The sequence below is a fragment of the Phytophthora sojae genome (assembly GCF_000149755.1).
Source record: "Phytophthora sojae unplaced genomic scaffold PHYSOscaffold_37, whole genome shotgun sequence".
NCBI classification, from domain to species: Eukaryota; Oomycota; class Peronosporomycetes; order Peronosporales; family Peronosporaceae; genus Phytophthora; species Phytophthora sojae.
The window spans coordinates 975-21,383 of NW_009258151.1; the positions used below are offsets into that span (position 1 = coordinate 975).

The window sequence follows — 20,409 nt, forward strand, 5'->3', positions numbered from 1 at the left end:
AGCACGCAGAATTGTTGGATCTTCGCTTTGACAGCGTGTTTGGTGCCATCAGTGGCTAGATTCTTGGAGCTGCTTGCCGTTTATAGCGGTATCGTACCCCGGTTGCATTGCAACTGCATTTGGGCTACGATCAAGTTGAAGCAGAGCATAGTCCGGTCGCCTTGATGGAATTTGTGTCACGAACTAATTTGAAGCACACTGTTCGCGCCATTACCAGTGAGCCTAAACTTACGTTTGCAGCTCCTTACCATGGTGAAGATTTCGCGTGAGCTGGATCGGCATCCTTATTTTTTCGAAATAAGGTGCTGGTTTAACTCTGTAACTATTATTGTGGAAACCGATTAGATTGTTTAATTAGAATATAAATCGGTTGGTTAAGCAGATGATTAAGCTTAATCGGGTCGGATTTACTAAAACCGACCTCCTAATTATATCGACAGCCTAAGATTTGCACTCTGATTTGACAGAGCAGTCTGTTGTGCCTACAACGCCATGTGGCAAGCTGATTTAGCTCAGGACGACTGATTTGCATGCTAATCAGCCCAAGTGTCCGACACCCACTCGGCATTCGGCGGCGGATTTAATGTAAAACCGACAAACGCTAATGCTGACGAGAAATGACAGCGCAAATATATGGCTTCACAACTTGATAAATAGATAGCAGTACACGTCGACTGCTCACAGAGAAGTATTTAATGCACGCGATGCTATTGCTCGTCAGTAGGAGCGCGAAACAGTCAGCTCGTGGTGGTAAGTGGTCGTTCCGCGTATTGCTGGCGGGTAATGAGGCAATCCCTATTTTATTAACGCTACACTGATTTATACCCTTACCAATGACATATGCAATTATAAGGATCCCCGATTTAGTACCAGTCAAATCTCTCATGAACGCTGCTTTATCAGCTAATCCGCTCGGACAATCTAATCGGTTTCCGCAATACAACTATTAGGGGGTTTCAAAGTAGCGATTTTTTGGACGGATCTTTTGCAAAGGATGGGTCTGATCTTTTGACCATCGCAGCGTCGTATCGCGACGTTGTTGTTCGGTTTTGTTATGACCTAAGGATTACGTCTTGGTCCTCCAAGCTGTAGGCCAACGCTCGCAACCGGAGCAACAGCTTGAAGCCTCCGCTCGTGACCCGAGCAGCAGCTAGCAGCTGACCAAGGCACCGCCCGCCAACCCGGCGTCTTTGGCGTCATGTTGGTGTGCACGCGGCGCCCGGCCGCATTCTTGGTGCTGTGGTGTAGCGGGATCGGCCAAAATCTGGTTAAGGCCTGATCGAGCTTCCCACCAGCGCCCAGACACCGACTAACGGAGGGGGTTCCCCAACGATCCGTGATCGGCTGAACTTGTTCTCACCTTGTGTACCCGTCGGCGGGCTGGATCCGCTCTCTCGGGGCTCCGAAGATGCAGCACTTGGTGAAGATCGAGTGTCTTGGCGTGATGCGGGGATAGTTTGTGGAGCAGCGCGGTAGTCTTCGCTCTGCGTCCGAGTATACGCTCCGATCGAGGGTTGTTCGCTGCGATCGGTCGGCCTGGAGTTGATCCAAGGCCTGTAGTTGCCTTTCCGGGTATGTTCCTTCCTTTCCTGAGTTGCTTGCCGCTTCCTATAGCGGGATCGAGGTTGATCGAGAGGAGAAACGATCGCCGGCCAAGCACTAATATCCGGTCGATCGAGGACTTGCACACAAGAGATAGATCACTAGAGTAGGTCAAGCTGGCCAATGTATTAATCCAGTATTAACCGTACCGCTAGTTCACTACCCAAAGTGTCGACACTGCCGAGGCCAATGTAGTTCCTGGGGCTTGGTGACTTGAGGGGACTTGTGCTCTTCGGTGCAAATTCTGCTCTGATTTATGTTTAGCTGGTCTCTCCCTACTGCTACCATCTTCCTTACCCTCCTACAACCCCACGATTACTGGATTCTTGCCCCGACTTCGTCCTCCATGTGCGTCCCATCCTGGTCGACCCACGATCGACCCCGATCGGCGATCGGCGATCCACGCTCGATCGGCGATCGGCGATCCACGCCCGATCGCTGACTTATGTGGTGTAGGAAACACCAGATTTCGCGCGACCAACTCGGCTGGAGTGGTACACTGTACCGGTAGCCGAGCTCAGCCGAGTTCACCAGCTTATCCGGACACCTTATCCGGCTCAGCCGAGTTCGAAGAATTATCCGGATAGTTCATCCGGACCAGCCGAGCTCAAGCGTCACCGAGCTCAGCGAAGAGTCGGCCGAGATCCAAAACCGCCCACTTTCATTTGGTATTTGTATAGGAACTTAGGAATAGTGGAGGCGCCCCTTCAGGGCGCCCGACAGAGATAACAAACAACAGAGCAGAATTTTCTAGGTCCACAACACGTGTACACGTTCCGGTAAGTCCCTGCACGGGGCCGGATTATGTTTGCTGCCGGTACCCGAGAGGCATAGCTTGTAGGGTACTCGGCTGGCAGCGCCAAGAGATTAAGGTCGGCCCGGGTTGGGTGCGTGTCTCGCCAAGCGCGAAGGAAAAGTCTCGCCACCGCTGCGAGCCGGTGTTCCCGTACGTCCCGGGCGCTGATTGCTGAGTCGAGAAGTCTTTGCTCTCGGCGACCTGTAAAAGCGCTCCGTGCGCCGTCGTCCATCCTTTGGTGGAGGGCACAGGGTTAAGTGAACAGAGGCCGTCGAACTCGGCGGATCTCCGGAGGAGTGATCTTGGTTGGCAGGTCTCGGCGAGAGGCGAGACACCCGCTGTCCCGATTGGGCCGAACCGCTCGGGGGCAACCCGGCGCAGGCCGACAAAGCCGACCAGCTCGGCTATTGTTGTGTTTGTAGCCAAGTTACCACAACTGACGATTTTGTGCGTGCTGCTATACCACAACTGGTCCCCCAACCCATAACAGGGGTGTGCTTGTGTTTCGTAGGTACCAGCTAACCAAGGTTTGAGAAGAAGAGAAGAGAAGAGAGTGTGAAAATGGTCAAGGGAATTGTTACGCCGAGTCCAGCGACGGTTGGAAGTAACTCGGCCGTCGGCGGACTCGGCGAATGCGATGATCACGGACGCGACGGCGGACGAGGCGCGCACCGTCCAGTTCGATGAGGAGGATGCCCAAGACGAAGGAAGTGGGGAAGATGTTGAAGATGAGTATGAGGAGAAAGCCGAGCTACTCGGCGAAGTCGACGAGTTGTCGCTGCAAGTCTGACGGATGGGTACCCCACGTCCAGTTGTGCGCAACCTGGCGGTCCAGCTCGGCAATGATACGGACGACGAAGATCAAGCCGCCGCTCAAGGGGAACGTCCGCCCCTGATCTTGCGAGCGACGAGGAATGCGGATATGCCAAGTGCGAACAAGGTTCTGGGTGTTGCGATTGGACACTTCGCAGTCTAGTTGTGTGACTCCGTATCGAGGCGCGTGCGGCTGTGGAGTTGTTGCCAAGGCGTACGGTTGTACTGTATGCTACAATGTGATTGGCTGGTTCCCCGGATTTGGTGATTCTGATCGGCTGAGAGAAGGTCAAGTTGAAGTTGCCGTTTGCATGGGATCTGCAACCACAATCGACATTTAGTTTTCGCAGCCTCGACAAAACATGTTGGAGTTAGAAGCTAGGACTTCGTGTACTCGTTGGTAAGACACGGTAGGACAGACTCCTAGAAGCAGTTTTGCTTAACTCATTCTAATTCACTTTCGGATTTTCTTCCTAACCAACACTCGACTACCAAGCCTCGCCCGCATAATCTCAGTCTGGGCAGGCTCGGAGAGGAGATGCGATCTCATAGCGAGTGGATGATGATGTTTGCTCCAGTGGCGATGGCTCAGGCGAGATGGCCGGTACTGGGGCCTGAGCTGACTCAGCCGGTGAACAGTACCGACATCAACCAACTGGTCGAAGACACGGTGTTGCTACTCAAGGCGATGGGGTTCCGGTGCACGAGCCGACCCAACAGCCTGCTACTCGGCGATTGGGACCCCAGTCGAGCTTCACGCGAAATCCTCAAGTGGAAGCGCCGGTTGAGAGCCTCGTTTGGCCTCGAGCGAGGGCTGTCGGAACTCGGCAGACTATTGCGAAACGACTCCGAAGACCGTCGAACACCCCAGCAGGATTCCCCTGCCGAAGACTCCCGAACGCAAGAGAGCCGAGGTGTTCCGCTCGACTGAGGGTACGCCGTATTTTGAAGATTCGCATATGAAGACGCCAACGCGTGGCAAGCAGCCGAGTGGACGCTACGCTGAGTTGTTTGACGCTGCAGATGCAGCCGAGCTCAGCGACAGCGACGATGGACGCGAGTATCAGAACTCGGCTGACGAGTCGGTGAAGGACGTCATCAAGCACCTTAGCTTCGATGACACTGAAAGCGATCGGACGCAGTACTTGGAGGTTCGCACCCATGCGTCCCTCGACAAGATTCCTATGTTCGAAGGCAAACGTTACCGACCGGATGACTCTCTCCAGTGGCTGAAGCGATTCATCTACGAGATGAAAGGAACTCGGCTGGCGCAAGACCTCTGGTACGAGCCATTCTCGCTGAAGCTGGAGCGAGGCGCGAAGAGCTGGTATCGCCAGCTCCCGAAGAAAACGCAACGGAAGTGGAGTCTGCTGAGTGAGGCATTCGCCGACTACTACTGTTCGCAGTTTGACGAGTCGGCACGAGCTCGCTATTACTCGGCTCAGCGCAAAGACAACGAGCTGGTGTGTGACTTCCTCATTCGTCTCAACGGATATGCGAAGTCGGCGAAAATCCAGTACGAAGCCGGTGGAGCGGACGCTGTTGACCACGTGGAACACTTCCTGTTGCACTGCGGGGATGATGACGTCATGGATCTGCTCTATCCGCAACAGCTCGCCGACATCAAGAAGGCCGAGAAGATCATCAACCAGAAGATCCTGGGGGAGCGCCGGAAGAAACAGCGCGACCGTTTCGTCGAAAGCCGCAGCCGAGACGCCAAGCGCACCGATTCGCCAAGGCACTCAGAAGCTCGGCGGAGTGAGCCGCGCCGAGACGACCGGCGAGACGACCGCCGGGAACGACGTAGAGATGACCGCCGAGATGACCGACGAAGCCGACGCGACGATGGTCGATAACGCCGACTAGCGACAGCGCTGCTGGAGGACGACCCGTACGAGCTGGCCGAGAGACGCCAATCCAATCGGCGATCCAACCTCTACGACTCGGACAGCGATCGGAGCGACGGCAGCCAGCTGAGCTACTCCGACTCGACTGTAGACTCGGAAGACGATTACATCGACACCGGGTTCACCAGCGACCGCGACCGTAGATCGGGGGACCGAGGGAACTCAGCTGGGACAGCAAGGAGTGATCACCGAAGGGGTCAGCCGAGCTCGGCTGACCGCGCCAGTCGAGGATACGATCGGCGTGACCAGACTGGGCGGCGCAGTGACCCCCGTGAACGCCCATCGTATGGACCTTGTGCTGCCTGCGGCGGTGCGAACCACTCCGTCCACTACTACCGCCGTCGCTGCAAGTTCTGCAAGCAATTGCACGATGTCGGTCAATGCGAGCTGTTCCAGCGCTACGAGAAGCTCACCGCATTTGTCAAGTCCAATGTTGCCAAGTCCGAGTTACCTGAAGACCTCCAGGACCTCTACACGCCGAGTGATTTGAACTCGGCGGCCCGCCAACACTGACTGGGTTGGGCGATACCGGGCTGCCACAGTCAGCCGAGCCGGCAGTAGAGGCGAACTTTGTGTTTGCCTTTGTGGGTGAGGCAGGAAGGCCCAAGGACCAAGTAGAGGACGAAGCATTGGATTCTGATAGCGATGGACTTGATTGTGAGCTCGGCGAGAGTGGAGAAGAAAGCCGAGCAAGATTGTGCAGTGCAGTTGTGACTCAGCGATCGACGGAGGTGGTCACAGCCACCATAGTTATGAAGCTGCTCCCTGGGGAGCGACTCGACTGGTGGTCGTCACAAAAGTTTGACCGCCGAGTTCGGATGAGATCTCTCGTTATGGGAGCAGTGAACGACCAGCGTACGAAGATATTGCTCGACACCGGCGCGAATGTGTCGGCAGTAAGCGAAGGATTCGCGAAGCGACTGCGGTTGAAGCGGTTCACACGCCAGGGTCAACAGATTGGCGTTCAAGGTATTGGGAAAGGCAAAGTGGCGACGATGTCACGAGCGATGATGAAGGTGACACTCGGCTGGGAGGTCACGTATGAATTTGAAGTATGGATCCTCGATCACCACGCGGGAGTCGAGTTGATTCTCGGTACGGACTTCATGATTCCGGCTGGGATCCGCCTGGATCTGTACAACTCGGTGGTGAAGTTACCAGATGAAGTTGTCCTACCTCTCGTGAAGTCCCAGAACTCAGCGGATGAACCGAAGGGCGGCCACTACATCACAGACGGCCCGACCGAACCGGTGAACCTCGAGAGCCGAGTTCCCACCGAGTTCAGGCTGATGAGGAATCAACCGAGTGATGAAACACATGACTTCTGGGTACGCCGGACTAAAGACTGGGTACCGACCGTGGTACTCGACCGGCGGAACCGAGTGGTTCGAGTTCGCCTGACCAACCTTAAGCCGACTTGGACGTGGTGCCCAGCACATTTCCCAGTGGTTGCCTGGGCGCCGCATGGGGTGTTACCGCCCGATGGTTATGTCAGGCTGCACTCGGCGAAGTACAAAGATTGGCAAGTCATGGCCTACGAAGCGGCTATGGATAAGGATCTGCTGCAAAAGGAACATCAGCTGCACGTCGAGTGGCTGGCTCGACAGCCGTCGGCCGTGGACCGTAGAAACTACCCTGAACCGAGAGGGGTGGCTACGTGGCCGTCTACCAAGAAGCGGGACTCGACGCTGACTTGCGCCCAGTAATGGGAGAAGTTGGCCGAGTCGAAGGAGCGAGCCGAGTCAGAGGCCGTCGACAGTCCACCCTTGACTCAGACTGAGCCGGTGAACTCGGCTACCGCTACCCCAGCGCCTAAGGAAGTAATGTTGAGCACGGAACCTACAGCCGGTAGGACCTCGTTTTGCACCCATCCTACCGGCACCACCACGCCCCCGTTTTTGCTGCGCCGCGCACCTACCGCACACGCGTCTCCACGCGCTCCCCGATGCCCTGTTGCCTCTTCGCAGCAACCGCTATTATGTTCGAGTTCCAAAGACTCGTGGTCGAAGCCGGAGCGGCCGCTGCCAAGGCTCACGTGCGGCTTTGCTGGCAGTGCGGCCAGTCGTGCGTGGCAGGCTCCAGGCACACCACCGTCACCCACAGACCACCCATAGCCACAAGCTAGCACGGATCAAGGCCGATAGCGGCGCTGAAAACGAGCGATGACCCAGGAGGCGGAGGCGGGGATCGAACCCGGCTGGCCGGCGATCACACAAGAAGTGATGATCATCTACATGACGTCAATCTTCAAAGTGATGTACGAGACGACGGACAGCACGAAGACCAAGATGGGCGTCTCACCGGAAGAGCTTGCTCGCGCCACAGTAGAACAGTGCTTCAAGGAGGCCGACCTAAACGGTGACAACAAGCTCAGCTTTGAAGAATCCAAGAAGGTACGAATGTTCGATTTGTTGCATCTCCCGTGTGTTGCTGGCTAATGGTATTGTGTGTTTGTTCGTTGTGATCTGTAGTGGTGCACTTCAGGAATTTGAAAAGGCCACACTAATTCGGAGCTTGTGAAACTAAAATGAATGCATTCGTTGCTGAACGGTTATCACGGTAACGGCTGGTCACGAAGCGCCCGGCCAATACACATGTGCTGCGAGCGAGTACGAAGGCGAGCCACCAAGCGATTTGTCTGACTGGACGATCATCGATGACCCCGGGCCCAAGCCGCCGAGTCCAAGGCTCGAAGATGAGGTCGATGTGAGCGACGAGCCATGTCGTCAGACCCGGAGGAAGACCTGCGCTTACGTTACCTTCTGGCAGCCAAGTACGAGGAAGAAACAGATGGTCGAGGCGACTCGGCGGGAGACTCAGCCGAGTTCGAGCACCAAGCAACGAACTTGGAGCTCGAAGACTATGCTCGCGAGTTGGCGTTCCTGCCCGATCTGACTGAAGCGGTGTCGACGCCACTCGACTATGAAGAGCCAAACGTTCGGAGCTCGGCGCACACTCGGCCACAGTCTACTCGGCTGGTGGAAGTATTGAAGAGCCATGAAAAGATCATGATCTCCAGTGGTAATGCCCTACCTCCACCAGCATACGGCGTAGTGTGCGACATCGACGTACAGGGGCATCCGCCAATCCGCCAACGAGCCCGCCGAGTTCCGCTGAAGCATCTCGGCAAGTTGTACGAGCTGCTCAAGGCGCTGTTACGAGCACGGCTAATCGCCTTCTCGAACAGCCCATGGGCATCGCCCATCGTGATTGGCCTAAAGAAGAATGTCGGTTGTGTATCGTCTACAAGCTGGTAAACGCGATTACGTTGCTCATGGAGTACGCCATGCCGCTAGTGGACGATCTCCTCACGGAGTTGGAAGCGTACCTATGGTTCTGCTCTTTGGATACTGCCAGCGGTTCTGGGCGGTCATGATGACTCGGCGTGCGCGTTGGATCCCGGCTTTTGTTTGTGCGCTTGGCCACTTTGAGTGGCTGCGGATGCCCTTCGGATTAAAGAATGCCCCAATGATCTACCAGCGCCTTATTGACAACGCTCTATGGGGTTACGTACAACCCAAGGGCGGCTGGAAGGTGTTCGCCAAGCGTATCCAACAAGCGGAAGCCGCCTCAGAAGCTCAGCGGAAACGTCTCACAGCCGACTTCGACTTTGAGGCCAGTGGCCAGACCAAGTTTGAGGCTGACCACCGAGCTCAAGCCGAGTTTGGCCCATTGGAGGAATTCATTAACAGCCCAGAAGCCGACATGTTCCGGACGGGTGAACCTGATGAATCGTGCCTTGCACCGGTTTTCGACCGGCGAACGTTTGTGGACTATATCTGCTTCGGTGGGAGGACGTTCGACGATTGCTTGGGGACGCTTGACCGATTGCTGCAACGCTTCACTGAATGCCGCATCAGTGTCAGCTTCCCGAAAAGCATCTTCGTCCAGCCTAAAGTCGACTTCCTATCACATGGGGTGACCTCGGCTGGAATCCAAGTCGACCAGAAAAAGATACTGGCAATAGCTGGGTTGCCATTCCCGACGACGAAGAAGGGGTTGCAGGCGTTCTTAGTAGCACTCAACTACTATGGCCGGTTCATCCAGAACTTGGCCGTATTTGGGGCAGTCCTCTATCAGCTGAAGGACGAAGACTTTGGACCCGGCGGTGACCTGACGGCTGCTAAAGCAGCGTTCGCCGAGTTAAAGCAGAAAGTGGTCGACGCGCCCATACTCCGCCACTTCAACTCGGCTGAGGACGTCCACGTTATGCTATTCGCCAATGAGTGGGCTCTGAGTAGCACGCTGATGCAGCTCCACGACGGGAAGCTCCACCCAGTGCGGTTCTGCGGCCGAGTCCTCAAGGATAATGAACTCGGCAACCATCCCACCGAGAAAGAAGTTCTCGCCTTGCTACAGCTCATCAAGGTGTGCCACACGTTGCTCGCCGGGAAGACCATCCATGTTTACACCCGCTACTCGACTCTCGAATGGGTGTCCCAGTCGAAGTTTCTCTACGGCAGAGCAGTCAGCTTTGCGGTACTGCTATCACCGTTCCACCTAAAGGTCAAGCGGGTCCGCGAACGGGACACGGATTTCGCCCAGTTGCTCCAAGCGTCCATCACACCGGCAGTGGGATTGGACGAGCTACTAACGGCTGTCGCCCCGCCGTCCAAGAACTCGGCTGTGGTCCGCATGGACCCAGAGTTGCTGCATGCGCATGTGCCCCGAGACTTCAAGGGGCACGTACTTTCGTTCGACGGATCGGCGAAGACCGCTAAACACGGCGGGTTTGGGAGTTGTTCTTGGATCCTGTGGCGTTACCAGACTGGAGCATTGAGATCGTTGCGAGCGCGCACCTCCCATCGACCAGCCGAGTACACCGGCATGAACAATGGCGTGACCTCGGCTATTGAGCGTGGGGTGAAGGACTTAATTATCGTGGGCGATTCTCGGCTTGCGAACCAGCAATCCATGGGGGTGATCGCGTGTAAGAAGGAGACATTGCAAGTCTAGCTGACACGCCACAAGAAATGGGTCGGCAAGCTGAATTCAGTTCGCTACCTACATGTAGTGCGCCTCTACAACTCAGCAGCTGACTCCCTAGCGACCGAAGCGCTGGGGACCAAGGCAGGAAAAGTCGTGCTCAACGCCGAACGGAAAGCCGAGTTGAAGACCCAGAACAGAATCTCTGAGGTCCTGTACGTAGACACAGACTCGGCAGCGGTCCCGGCTGAAGATACTGAGATGGCAGTCGTGACGAGGAGCCAAGCTCGCCGAGTCCGTTTCGAAGACGAAGCGAGAGGAGACGCAGTCCAACCAGCTATGAATGAGGGAACAGAACGAAATGACTTCGAGCGAGATAGCCGACCTCCGCCTGCAAGGCAACCGGCGGCTGGAGAAGCCGAGTTCGGTAGCACAGCACCGCCAGCGAACTTAGCTGAGCTGGTAGCCAAGCTCGGAGAAGCCCAGGAACCCAACGCCATGGACATCGACCCGGTGGTGGTCCAAGCTGGGCGCCGTCTACGAATAGCGAAAGCTCAAGACGAAGAACAACGGTGGGCCGATTTGAAGACCTACCTGAGAGGAGATTATGCGTAGCTCACACATCGCCGAGCTCACAACGCTGGGAAGGTCGCTGACGAGTTCGTGCTCAGCGAGGACGGGCTATTGTATCGACAAGACAAGACAAAGCCAAACGACCTGGTGAGCTCGGCGAACTGGGCTTATCCCTTCGATTGGTGGTCCCAACGACCATGATAGACGAGATCCTGCGGATCTGCCACAACTCCATCGAGGGAGGCCACCAAGGTATCGTGCGGACCTACCACAAGGTCAGAGCTGACTACTACTGGATTGGCCTGTACGCGGACGTGGTCAAACATGTCCAGGCGTGCGAGGACTGCAGCACAAGCAAGAGTAAAAGGGCTATTCACCCGATGACGTGGTGTCTGAACGTCCGTTCCACGTGGTGTCGATGGATTTCGTCATTCCACTGCCGAAGACTCGGCGGGGCAACACGGCACTCTTGCTGTTTCAAGATCACTTTACCGGGTTCGTGGTTGCAAAGGCGATGAGCGAGACTGGGGCACTCGAGGTGGCGAAGGCTTTCAAAGAGAATGTGTTCCGGAGGTTTGGAGCTCCATCACTGGTGCGCCACGACAGAGATCTCCGGTCCATGAGCGAAGTATTCCAGAAGTTCTCGGAGATGATGCAGTCCAAGTCGAGAGTTACCGACCGCAAGCCAACGGCCAGCAAGAACGCTCAGTGAAGACCATGACCCAGACTGTACGAGTGTACGTGGAAGATCCTCTCCAAGCTGACGGAGATGACGATGACGTAGCCGAGAAGCTCGTCCACGCCATCAACAATTCGAGAGACTCAACACTCCGCTCTACCTGGTACACGGATGGGACGCTTGGTCTACACTCAAGGCGATGACCGAGTCAGTCAGGCTCGGCAGGGGCAACTCGGCTGACTCAACTGGGGTAGCCGAATGGCGCAGGGAAGAAAACCGACAGAGAGAAGTGGCTTTGAAGCTTGCAGCCGAGTTCCAGTTGAAGGAGAAGCAACGGAGAGCGAAGGAACACAATGATGGGCTCAGCCGAGTTGAGTGGAGAACTGTCCCAGCCGGAGAAGAGGGGAGGGATACTCCGGCGAACTCATCCGAGGAAGCAGCCGAGCTGGTCGAGGAAGGTAACGAGACAGCCGAGTCGAGGAAGTTGCTATTCAGGGAAGGTGACCAGGTGTGGCTGTTCATGGAACGAGTCAGATCTGGCTTGACCAAGAAGCTGACACATCGGTGGCATAGACCCTTCCGGGTGAAGAAGAAGGTCGAAGAGTTTGCTAACAAGCTCGAACTTCCGGACAAGAGCGGATACCATTTCTACCCAGTAGTGCATGTGTCGCGTCCGAAAGCGGTCACAGGACTCGGCGAGCGGCCGACGACTCGGCTGGTAGCCGATTTAGCCGAGTCGGATCGTCTCGACTTCGACGAGGAATTCCTTCCTGAAGACAGCTGGGAGCCTGATGAAGCAATGAACGAATACAAAGTCGAAGCCATCCTGGACGACGAGTTGCCGCTCTCTACAAGCACCTCCAGAGCTCAGCGGAGGTTAAAGGTCAAGTGGGTTGGCTATGATGAGCCAACATGGGAACCACTATCGAACTTGTCGTGCGGTGGACTTTTGTTCGACTATCTACGGCAGAAGAAACGTGAAAACCGTCTGCAAATGGTGCAAGTTGCAGACGAGGATTAAAGCTATTGCACCAAGATGATGAACACGCCAACTCAGTGAAGACAGCAGGCTGAGTTGAGACGAAGAAAGCTACCGCGTCAAGACTGCATACATTACATGAATTACATACCGATGGAACGGCGAGAATGAAGGCTGAACTCGGGAGTCATGCCGCGCATCATGGAGACGACGGAGGCTGCGAAGGAGCCGCGGATGCTACAACTGTAGCTGCAGCCGCAGCAAGAAGGCCGATCGAGCCCCCGGTGCTCGTGGCCAGCCCGGTCGAGCTACCCACTGCTTCCGTGTCCTCTCCAGCCGGGTCCGCCGAGCTCAAAGTTGTAACAGCCGAGTCCGCCGAGTTCGAGGCGGGAGTAGCCGTGTCAGCAGAAGCAGACCCACCCAAATCGGCTGGAGATCCGGGCGATGCAGGGCCGAAGAGAGACGCTGTTGGAGAAGGACCACACAGGTTGGGAGACCCGATCAGCGGAGACATCGGATCCACGTCACCGGCGGCCCAGCCGAGTTCGCCTGTTTCACGACCTTCGAAGATATGAATCTCAGCTCGGTTGACTGGGACTGGGGCATTCGACGAAATCTGGAGAGGAGCCGGCTGGTCGAGATCCACGTCTTCATCGATAGCGTCTTCAACAAAACGTGGATCGACGCCAGCAGGAGCAAACACCATAAACTCCAAGTTGCGAGTCCGGAAGCAGGGTGTGCCGCGGGTCGCTCAACCACCAAGCTCGCCAAGGCTCAGAGTCATCCACAGACTCGGCTTCCGCACACCAGTCCCTGCCTGCAGGAATCCAAGCGAGATTGACCAGCGGATACAACGGGACCGACGGCTCAAAGAAGAGCTCCGCATCGGCCTCCGGAGCAGCAAGACCGCCAAGAAGCTTCATCACTGCAGTGAACAGGTCGTCCGGCAGGATAGTCATGAGGCTTCGGAGAGCATCGCGTCGACGCTTGCGAGCCAACTTGTACAACACCCACGTGTCATACATCTCGGCTATCACGTGATACGGGAGCCCCGTGTGAAAAGCCGGATGTAGCCCCATCAGCACACTCGACTCGACCATCCAGTGACACCGCTCGAACAGTGCTACGAAGAACTTGGTAGGACCCTCCTTGTCACAAGCCGAGTTCGGAGCCTCCCCGCGGATCTTCACGAACACTTCTGCAAGACGCTCCATCAAGGTCACCGACTTCGCCGAGCTCGCCAACCGGCTCTTGGCGTCGTTGAGGACTTGAGGGGAGAAGAAGATGGGAGTCTTGGGAAGCAGACGAAGAAGCCGCTGATCCGGGTGATCCGGATGGTAGACGTCCGCGAACGCTTTAATCCCAGCGAGAGAACAGAGCGTAACCGGCACGCTGCCCTTCCCCGACGCGTCATCCACAGTGACCTTGGCCGTTTGATGGCTGAGGATAGCCTCCCAGCACCGCCGAGACCCGTAATGAACGAAGCGGATGTCGCGCAGCTGAGCCAGCTGGGGAGTGATCCGAGCGTCTCGACCGACCGCCTGGCGAGCTCGAGTGCGCAGCTGAGCGAGCGAATAGCGTAAAGCTGCAGGTAACTGAGGGAGAACGTGGGCGCCAGCGTCATGAGCGGTTACGATAGAAACCGACAGGGTTGAAGCTGGACCAGCAGAAATAGGTGACGGCGAAACAGCCGAGCTCGATGGGATGCCAGAGCTCCCAGCCGAGTTGGTAGTCGAGCTGGAAGCGGCAGAAACCTCAGCCGGACCGACGGCCGAGTCCCCAGTCGAACCTCGCTGACGCTTGGACGGGCGGGGGTCCTTAGCCGAGTCCGGAGACGCAGACCTCTTCGACTTCTTTGACCCTGCCGACTTCGACTTGTGTTTGTGCTTGTGCTCGTGCTTGTGCTTGTGCTTGCGACTCCGCTTGCGCTTGCCCTTACCGCTCTGCTTCTTGGAACTTGGCTGCGAGTCTGAGTCACCTGACTCGCTGGACGGAACGAGAGGCGATTGACGAGCAGCGATGTAGCTCTGGAGCTTCCCGTGCGGAGGTGGGAGCGCAGAAGCTAACGAAGCCCGGCGAGATGCGTCAGGGTCGGCCGAACTAAGCTCGTCAGCAGATCCAGGGTCGTCAGCCTCAGACTCAGAGCTCTCGGACACAGACAACGGGTGTGCTGAGGTTCCGGGGGCATTCAATCCAAGAGCCGAGCCCGACGAACCAGAGGAAGAGCTACGCCGAGCGGACCGGAGGACGAGATAGTCAGGAGTCTCTAACAGATCCAAGCAGTGAGCGTTCAACACTCGGGCAGTAGCCGCAGTGGAGCGTAAAGGGCGACCCGATGGAGAAGTCATCCCAGCTGAGCTTGGAGGAACCGCTGGCCGGGTCGAGGCCACCGACGGAGTGCTCGGCATTGGAGTGACTACAGTCGACGCCACCCCTGGCGGGCCACGACGACTCTGGGCTTGATTGGCAAACCGGGAACGAGTACATGCCAAGAGCCGGTGAGCGGCCGAACTCGGAGAAGACTGCGAAACCCGAGGCGGAATCGCAGCGGAGCTGTTAATTGTACCCGCAGCCGAGACTCCAGCCGTCGAGCTCGGCGCAATCACAGCATGCGTTGTAGCAAGCGCCGGATCGGGAGCAGAGGAACCCGGTTGTCCTCCGGCGCCGGCAGTCGATGTCACCACAGCCGCGCTCGGCACGCTGGTCGAGGGAGGAACCCATCGGACACGAGTCGGGAACGGAACCGAGGCAGGAAGCGAAATAGCGGACGGAGTTGCAGCAAGGTCAGCAGATCCAGGCAACGATACAACAGCCACTCCGCTTGAAGGCGTCTGCACCGGGGAGGAAGAGTAAGGCACGAGTTGCACGGACAGCACACTCATGGTCGGGCCGGCGGCCCCCTCGGAAGCTCAGCGGAACCAGGCACTTCGGTGAACTCGAACGAGAGGTCCTCTTCCAGCGAGTGAACCTCGTCGCCGGCCTCCACATTCACATCGTCGACAGTCAACCCGGCTAAGTTCAAGCTCGACCGGAGCGATAGGTCGCATGCGGCGTCAGTCTCTTGGGCAGCCTTTTCAAGCTGGACCAACGCGTCCTCATGGCCGACCTCACCAGGAAGTGGACACGCGTACGGCTGCTCGAGTGGCTTCTTGGGCTTGCGCTGAGAACCAGCCGCCGTCGCTGACTTCGGGTTTGAGGAGCGAAGTAATTTTTCGGTAGGTGTCAGAGTATCCAGCCGAGCTCGGTGAACCTGGTCGACCGACTTGCTGCGGCGATGACGCGAAGCAGAAATGGACACGGGCATAGAAACCGCACCAGCCGACACAGGATTGGCGGCAGATGATGCGGGAGACTCGCTTGGAGGGGCCGGAGCCTCAGACTCAGTCAGCCGAGTTGATTGTCCAAGGAACGAACCAGCCGAGCTCACGGGCGCTGGCGGAGTAGTAGCGGCGCCGTCCGCTCGCGGGTGGATGGTCAACTCGACTCGACGAGTCTCTCCAGCCGGGATGTCCATCACCTCCGGGAAACGTTGAGCCAGGATCCGGCATAACCGAGCATTGAGCTGCAAGTCAGCAGGGCTCAACCCAGGCGCGTCCAACCCGGCTGCAGCTGTAGCAGCCATGTGAGGATCGTGCATGGGTAAAAGACCCATGCGAGAAATGACACGCTTCTGCCGGAGGATGGCCTCACGCTGGTGTTTGATGGTAGCCTTGGCATCACGGAGAGGCTGGGCGTCTCCAGAAATGAGTAGCCGAGCCGACTCCTGCAGTTGCTCGAAGTGCTTGGTCGAGATCCCCTGGAGCACAGCGTACTCAGCGTCACGAGCCGAAAGAAGCTGAGTCAAACGCTCAATCTCCGAGTCACGTTCCCTGAGCTGCCTGCCGAGATCCTTAGCGTGAGCGAGAGCCGACTTCACTTTATCATCCTGAGACTTGCGGGCCAACTTCAAGGAAGCTTCAGACTCGGCCATCGCCTTCCGGAAGCTGGTCAGGAGAGGGGACGACTTCTTCGACTCGGCTTTCCATCGGTCACGCTCCTCCTCGACAGTCTTCAATCGTTCCTCGAGGTCGACCTTCACAGCCGCCTGTGAATCCAGCCGCCGAGTCAAGTCAGCGTTGATAGTCCGAGCAGACTCCAGCTCGACCCTCAGTGCAGCGACGTCACTAGCTTGACTTGAAGGTTGGTGCTGACCGCGAAGGAGGCTCACGAGTTCGCTGACGGACGTCGCCTCGAGGGCAGCTCGGCGGACCTCTCTATCAGCCGCCGGCGCGGGACGAGTGATCACGAACGACAACAACCGGGCCAAGTCCGCGTTCTCGATGCGGCGTTGCTCGGACTGCGCATGGATCAGCGCAGCGAGAGAGTCGAGACTCACCGGCCCAGCCGAATCCGACCGACCAAGGTCGGCGGCGCCCGAAGTGGTGTCACCACGCGGACTCGGTGAGCGGCGAGGAGAAGTGCGAGATGCCGGCTCGGACTCCCGGTCGAACCCATGGGAAGTTGTCAGATCGATGACAGGGTGCTCCTGCCCATCGCTGACCCCGCGAGCCCGGGACGCCGAGTCGACCAACTCAGCGGACTCCTCCTCATCTCGCGCGGGAGGATGTGAAGACTGCAAAGACGACGCAACTGAAGCCTGTGAAGATCAGTAGAAGAAGGGTCAGCAGCAGAATGGATGGAGCCGTCGGAGGCGAAGAACGTACCGGAGGAGCGGCAGGAGCGCCGGACGACGACATGGCGCAGAGACTTGTTCGCTGCCGTTGGAGTTTTGGCCAAGATTGGACTCGACTCGAGGAGGGATGGTCAGGTCCCTCACCAACTCGGCTCGGAACATGACCGGGGCAGTTGTGGTGTAGGAAACACCAGATTTCGCGCGACCAACTCGGCTGGAGTGGTACACTGTACCGGTAGCCCAGCTCAGTCGAGCTCAGCCGAGTTCACCAGCTTATCCGGACACCTTATCCGGCTCAGCCGAGTTCGAAGAATTATCCGGATAGTTCATCCGGACCAGCCGAGCTCAAGCGTCGCCGAGCTCAGCGAAGAGTCGGCCGAGATCCAAAACCGCCCACTTTCATTTGGTATTTGTATAGGAGCTTAGGAATAGTGGAGGCGCCCCTTCAGGGCGCCCGACAGAGATAACAAACAACAGAGCAGAATTTTCTAGGTCCACAACACGTGTACACGTTCCGGTAAGTCCCTGCACGGGGCCGGATTATGTCTGCTGCCCGTACCCGAGAGGCATAGCTTGTAGGGTACTCGGCTGGCAGCGCCAAGAGATTAAGGTCGGCCCGGGTTGGGCGCGTGTCTCGCCAAGCGCGAAGGAAAAGTCTCGCCACCGCTGCGAGCCGGTGTTCCCGTACGTCCCGGGCGCTGATTGCTGAGTCGAGAAGTCTTTGCTCTCGGCGACCTGTAAAAGCGCTCCGTGCGCCGTCGTCCATCTTTTGGTGGATTTGAGTGAACGGAGACCGTCGAACTCGGCGGATCTCCGGAGGAGTGATCTTGGTTGGCAGGTCTCGGCGAGAGGCGAGACACCCGCTGTCCCGATTGGGCCGAACCGCTCGGGGGCAACCCGGCGCAGGCCGACAAAGCCGACCAGCTCGGCTATTGTTGTGTTTGTAGCCAAGTTACCACAACTGACGATTTTGTGCGTGCTGCTATACCACATACTTGTACACAGTCTTACAAGGTCCATTTTTATAATTGAGGTGCATTATTGTCACTTCGTTAAAATAAACAAAAAGTTAAAAAGGTATACATTGCAGGCGATAATTGCTGATGAATGGGGAACAACTGGGGCGGTTGGTTATAAACCAACCGCAGCAGCCTAACCTCCTCGTTCCTGCGTCGTATCCAGAAAGGTACTGCGAAAGCCGGGTAGGTTTAGCACACTGAAAGATTTGGTAGTGGTGGTCTCGCCTGTGTTAAAAGCTGGTCCATCAGCGCACAGCTCATTTATTAGCCCATCTTTTTTTGAAAAGATGGGGTTCAAATAAATTGTGTACCTGTACATCTACTTTCGTAGCCGAGACCACCACAACTGGTGAAGAGCTTGGCGGCGGCCCAAACGGAAAGAACGGGCTGGCCTCTCTGAGCGAAGCTTGGATCATCGCTGCCGTGATAGTTCCAAGTGCGTGCATGGAGGCTGGGACATGTCGAAACAGTGTTCCCAGGTTTTGCGTGTCGGTGGGGCGGTACGTGTGCAGTGCGGCGTAACGGGCTGTTAGTTTACCTTTAATATGAAGCATGACTCCCGCATCTAGCGGCTGAGCCACAGGGGTAAAGCCAACAGGAACATACACAGTGTATGTGTTCATTTCAGCAAGTCGTTGCCAATCGGCAGCACATTTGTGCACTATGACCAAACCCAGGATGAGGGCAGTTCGTCTGCTTGCCTCATACTGCCACATCTTTTGAATCCACTTGAGCATGGCACGCTCGTCAAAGCTCACTTTCGTTTGACACGAAGACACGACGACCCCCGGCTCACAGTAGATTGATGTTCCAAACCCATATCCAATATAGCACCATGTTGCAAATAGATGGCTTGTCCACGGTGTATCTGTCTACAAGCTGGTACATAGCATTGTCCCAGGAGTGCAAGAACTTCTCGCCGACCTGCCTGTTAAAATAGAACTGGCCAAAGGACAAACATTTCCCCCAACTTCAACGACGCGCTGTCGCGCCTGGCGGTGTGTGATGGGCCCTGGTTTGGTCGCGCGGCGGCGAGGCGCCTGTGCGCAGTGGCAGTTTGTTGTGCCGCGGGTACGTGTACCTAGGTTTGGTGGGAGATATCTCGTGAACGATAAGCTCGTTGGGGGCATCAATTGTCGGTCTGGAGAGCTCGCGCGCGGGCGTTTGCGTTGGTTTGTGTGTGGTTTGCTGGGGCGCGTTTTTGTGTGTCGTTGGGGATGTGTGAAATTGAGCTAGCACTTTGGCGCAGAGGAAGCGTGTTGGGCTCATAACCCAAAGGTCGTTGGATCGAGACCAACAAGTGCTAACTTTTACCCGCGCCGTTCGGGTGCTCCTTCGCCTCTTTTTTGCGGCTTCTAGCGGCTTCCGCCTGTCCTGCTGCCCCTCCACGCTGCCTGCACTGACCCCGCCTTCGCCCCTCGTGCCTGGCAGGCCGCACAACGACGGCGGGATCGAGTCCCGCCACGGTTCAAGCGGTGGGTTGGTAAACCCGGCGGCGCGGCACCAGGCAACAGTAGGGGCGTGTCCACGACGCGCTGTCGCGCCTGGCGGTGTGTGATGGGCCCTGGTTTGGTCGCGCGGCGGCGAGGCGCCTGTGCGCAGTGGCAGTTTGTTGTGCCGCGGGTACGTGTACCTAGGTTTGGTGGGAGATATCTCGTGAACGATAAGCTCGTTGGGGGCATCAATTGTCGGTCTGGAGAGCTCGCGCGCGGGCGTTTGCGTTGGTTTGTGTGTGGTTTGCTGGGGCGCGTTTTTGTGTGTCGTTGGGGATGTGTGAAATTGAGCTAGCAATTTGGCGCAGAGGAAGCGTGTTGGGCTCATAACCCAAAGGTCGTTGGATCGAGACCAACAAGTGCTAACTTTTACCCGCGCCGTTCGGGTGCTCCCTCGCCTCTTTGTTGCGGCTTCTAGCGGCTTCCGCCTGTCCTGCTGCCCCTCCACGCTGCCTGCACTGACCCCGCCTTCGCCCCTCGTGCCTGGCAGGCCGCACAACGACGGCGGGATCGAGTCCCGCCACGGTTCAAGCGGTGGGTTGGTAAACCCGGCGGCGCGGCACCAGGCAACAGTAGGGGCGTGTCCACGACGCGCTGTCGCGCCTGGCGGTGTGTGATGGGCCCTGGTTTGGTCGCGCGGCGGCGAGGCGCCTGTGCGCAGTGGCAGTTTGTTGTGCCGCGGGTACGTGTACCTAGGTTTGGTGGGAGATATCTCGTGAACGATAAGCTCGTTGGGGGCATCAATTGTCGGTCTGGAGAGCTCGCGCGCGGGCGTTTGCGTTGGTTTGTGTGTGGTTTGCTGGGGCGCGTTTTTGTGTGTCGTTGGGGATGTGTGAAATTGAGCTAGCACTTTGGCGCAGAGGAAGCGTGTTGGGCTCATAACCCAAAGGTCGTTGGATCGAGACCAACAAGTGCTAACTTTTACCCGCGCCGTTCGGGTGCTCCTTCGC

General features: G+C 57.1%; 2 protein-coding genes and 3 non-coding genes across 5 annotated transcripts; 4 read left to right on the forward strand and 1 right to left on the reverse strand.

Annotated features, from left to right (window-relative positions):
• Positions 1-3,035: 3,035 nt before the first annotated feature.
• PHYSODRAFT_343274 (hypothetical protein) lies at positions 3,036-7,610 on the forward strand (the record flags this gene model as incomplete). The annotated part of the gene is made up of 13 exons (XM_009541826.1): positions 3,036-3,182; positions 3,234-3,327; positions 3,790-3,957; positions 4,043-4,900; positions 4,950-5,059; positions 5,095-5,257; positions 5,343-5,428; positions 5,470-5,599; positions 5,665-6,767; positions 6,831-6,966; positions 7,086-7,210; positions 7,290-7,511; positions 7,590-7,610. The coding sequence occupies 13 exons, from the start codon at positions 3,036-3,038 to the stop codon at positions 7,608-7,610; spliced, it is 3,363 nt and encodes a 1,120-aa protein (XP_009540121.1).
• An 8,125-nt stretch (positions 7,611-15,735) lies between these two features.
• PHYSODRAFT_425288 (hypothetical protein) lies at positions 15,736-16,620 on the reverse strand (the record flags this gene model as incomplete). Its single annotated transcript, XM_009541827.1, has 1 exon — positions 15,736-16,620. A coding segment is annotated over one exon (885 nt), but the record flags the coding sequence as incomplete, so codon positions are not given.
• Positions 16,621-19,200: 2,580 nt separating this feature from the next.
• PHYSODRAFT_t1635 lies at positions 19,201-19,272 on the forward strand. Its single transcript has one exon. It is a non-coding gene; the product is annotated as a tRNA-Met (tRNA).
• Positions 19,273-19,752: 480 nt separating this feature from the next.
• PHYSODRAFT_t1636 lies at positions 19,753-19,824 on the forward strand. The gene has a single exon. It is a non-coding gene; the product is annotated as a tRNA-Met (tRNA).
• A 480-nt stretch (positions 19,825-20,304) lies between these two features.
• On the forward strand, positions 20,305-20,376 carry PHYSODRAFT_t1637. The gene has a single exon. It is a non-coding gene; the product is annotated as a tRNA-Met (tRNA).
• The last annotated feature ends 33 nt before the right edge of the window (positions 20,377-20,409 follow it).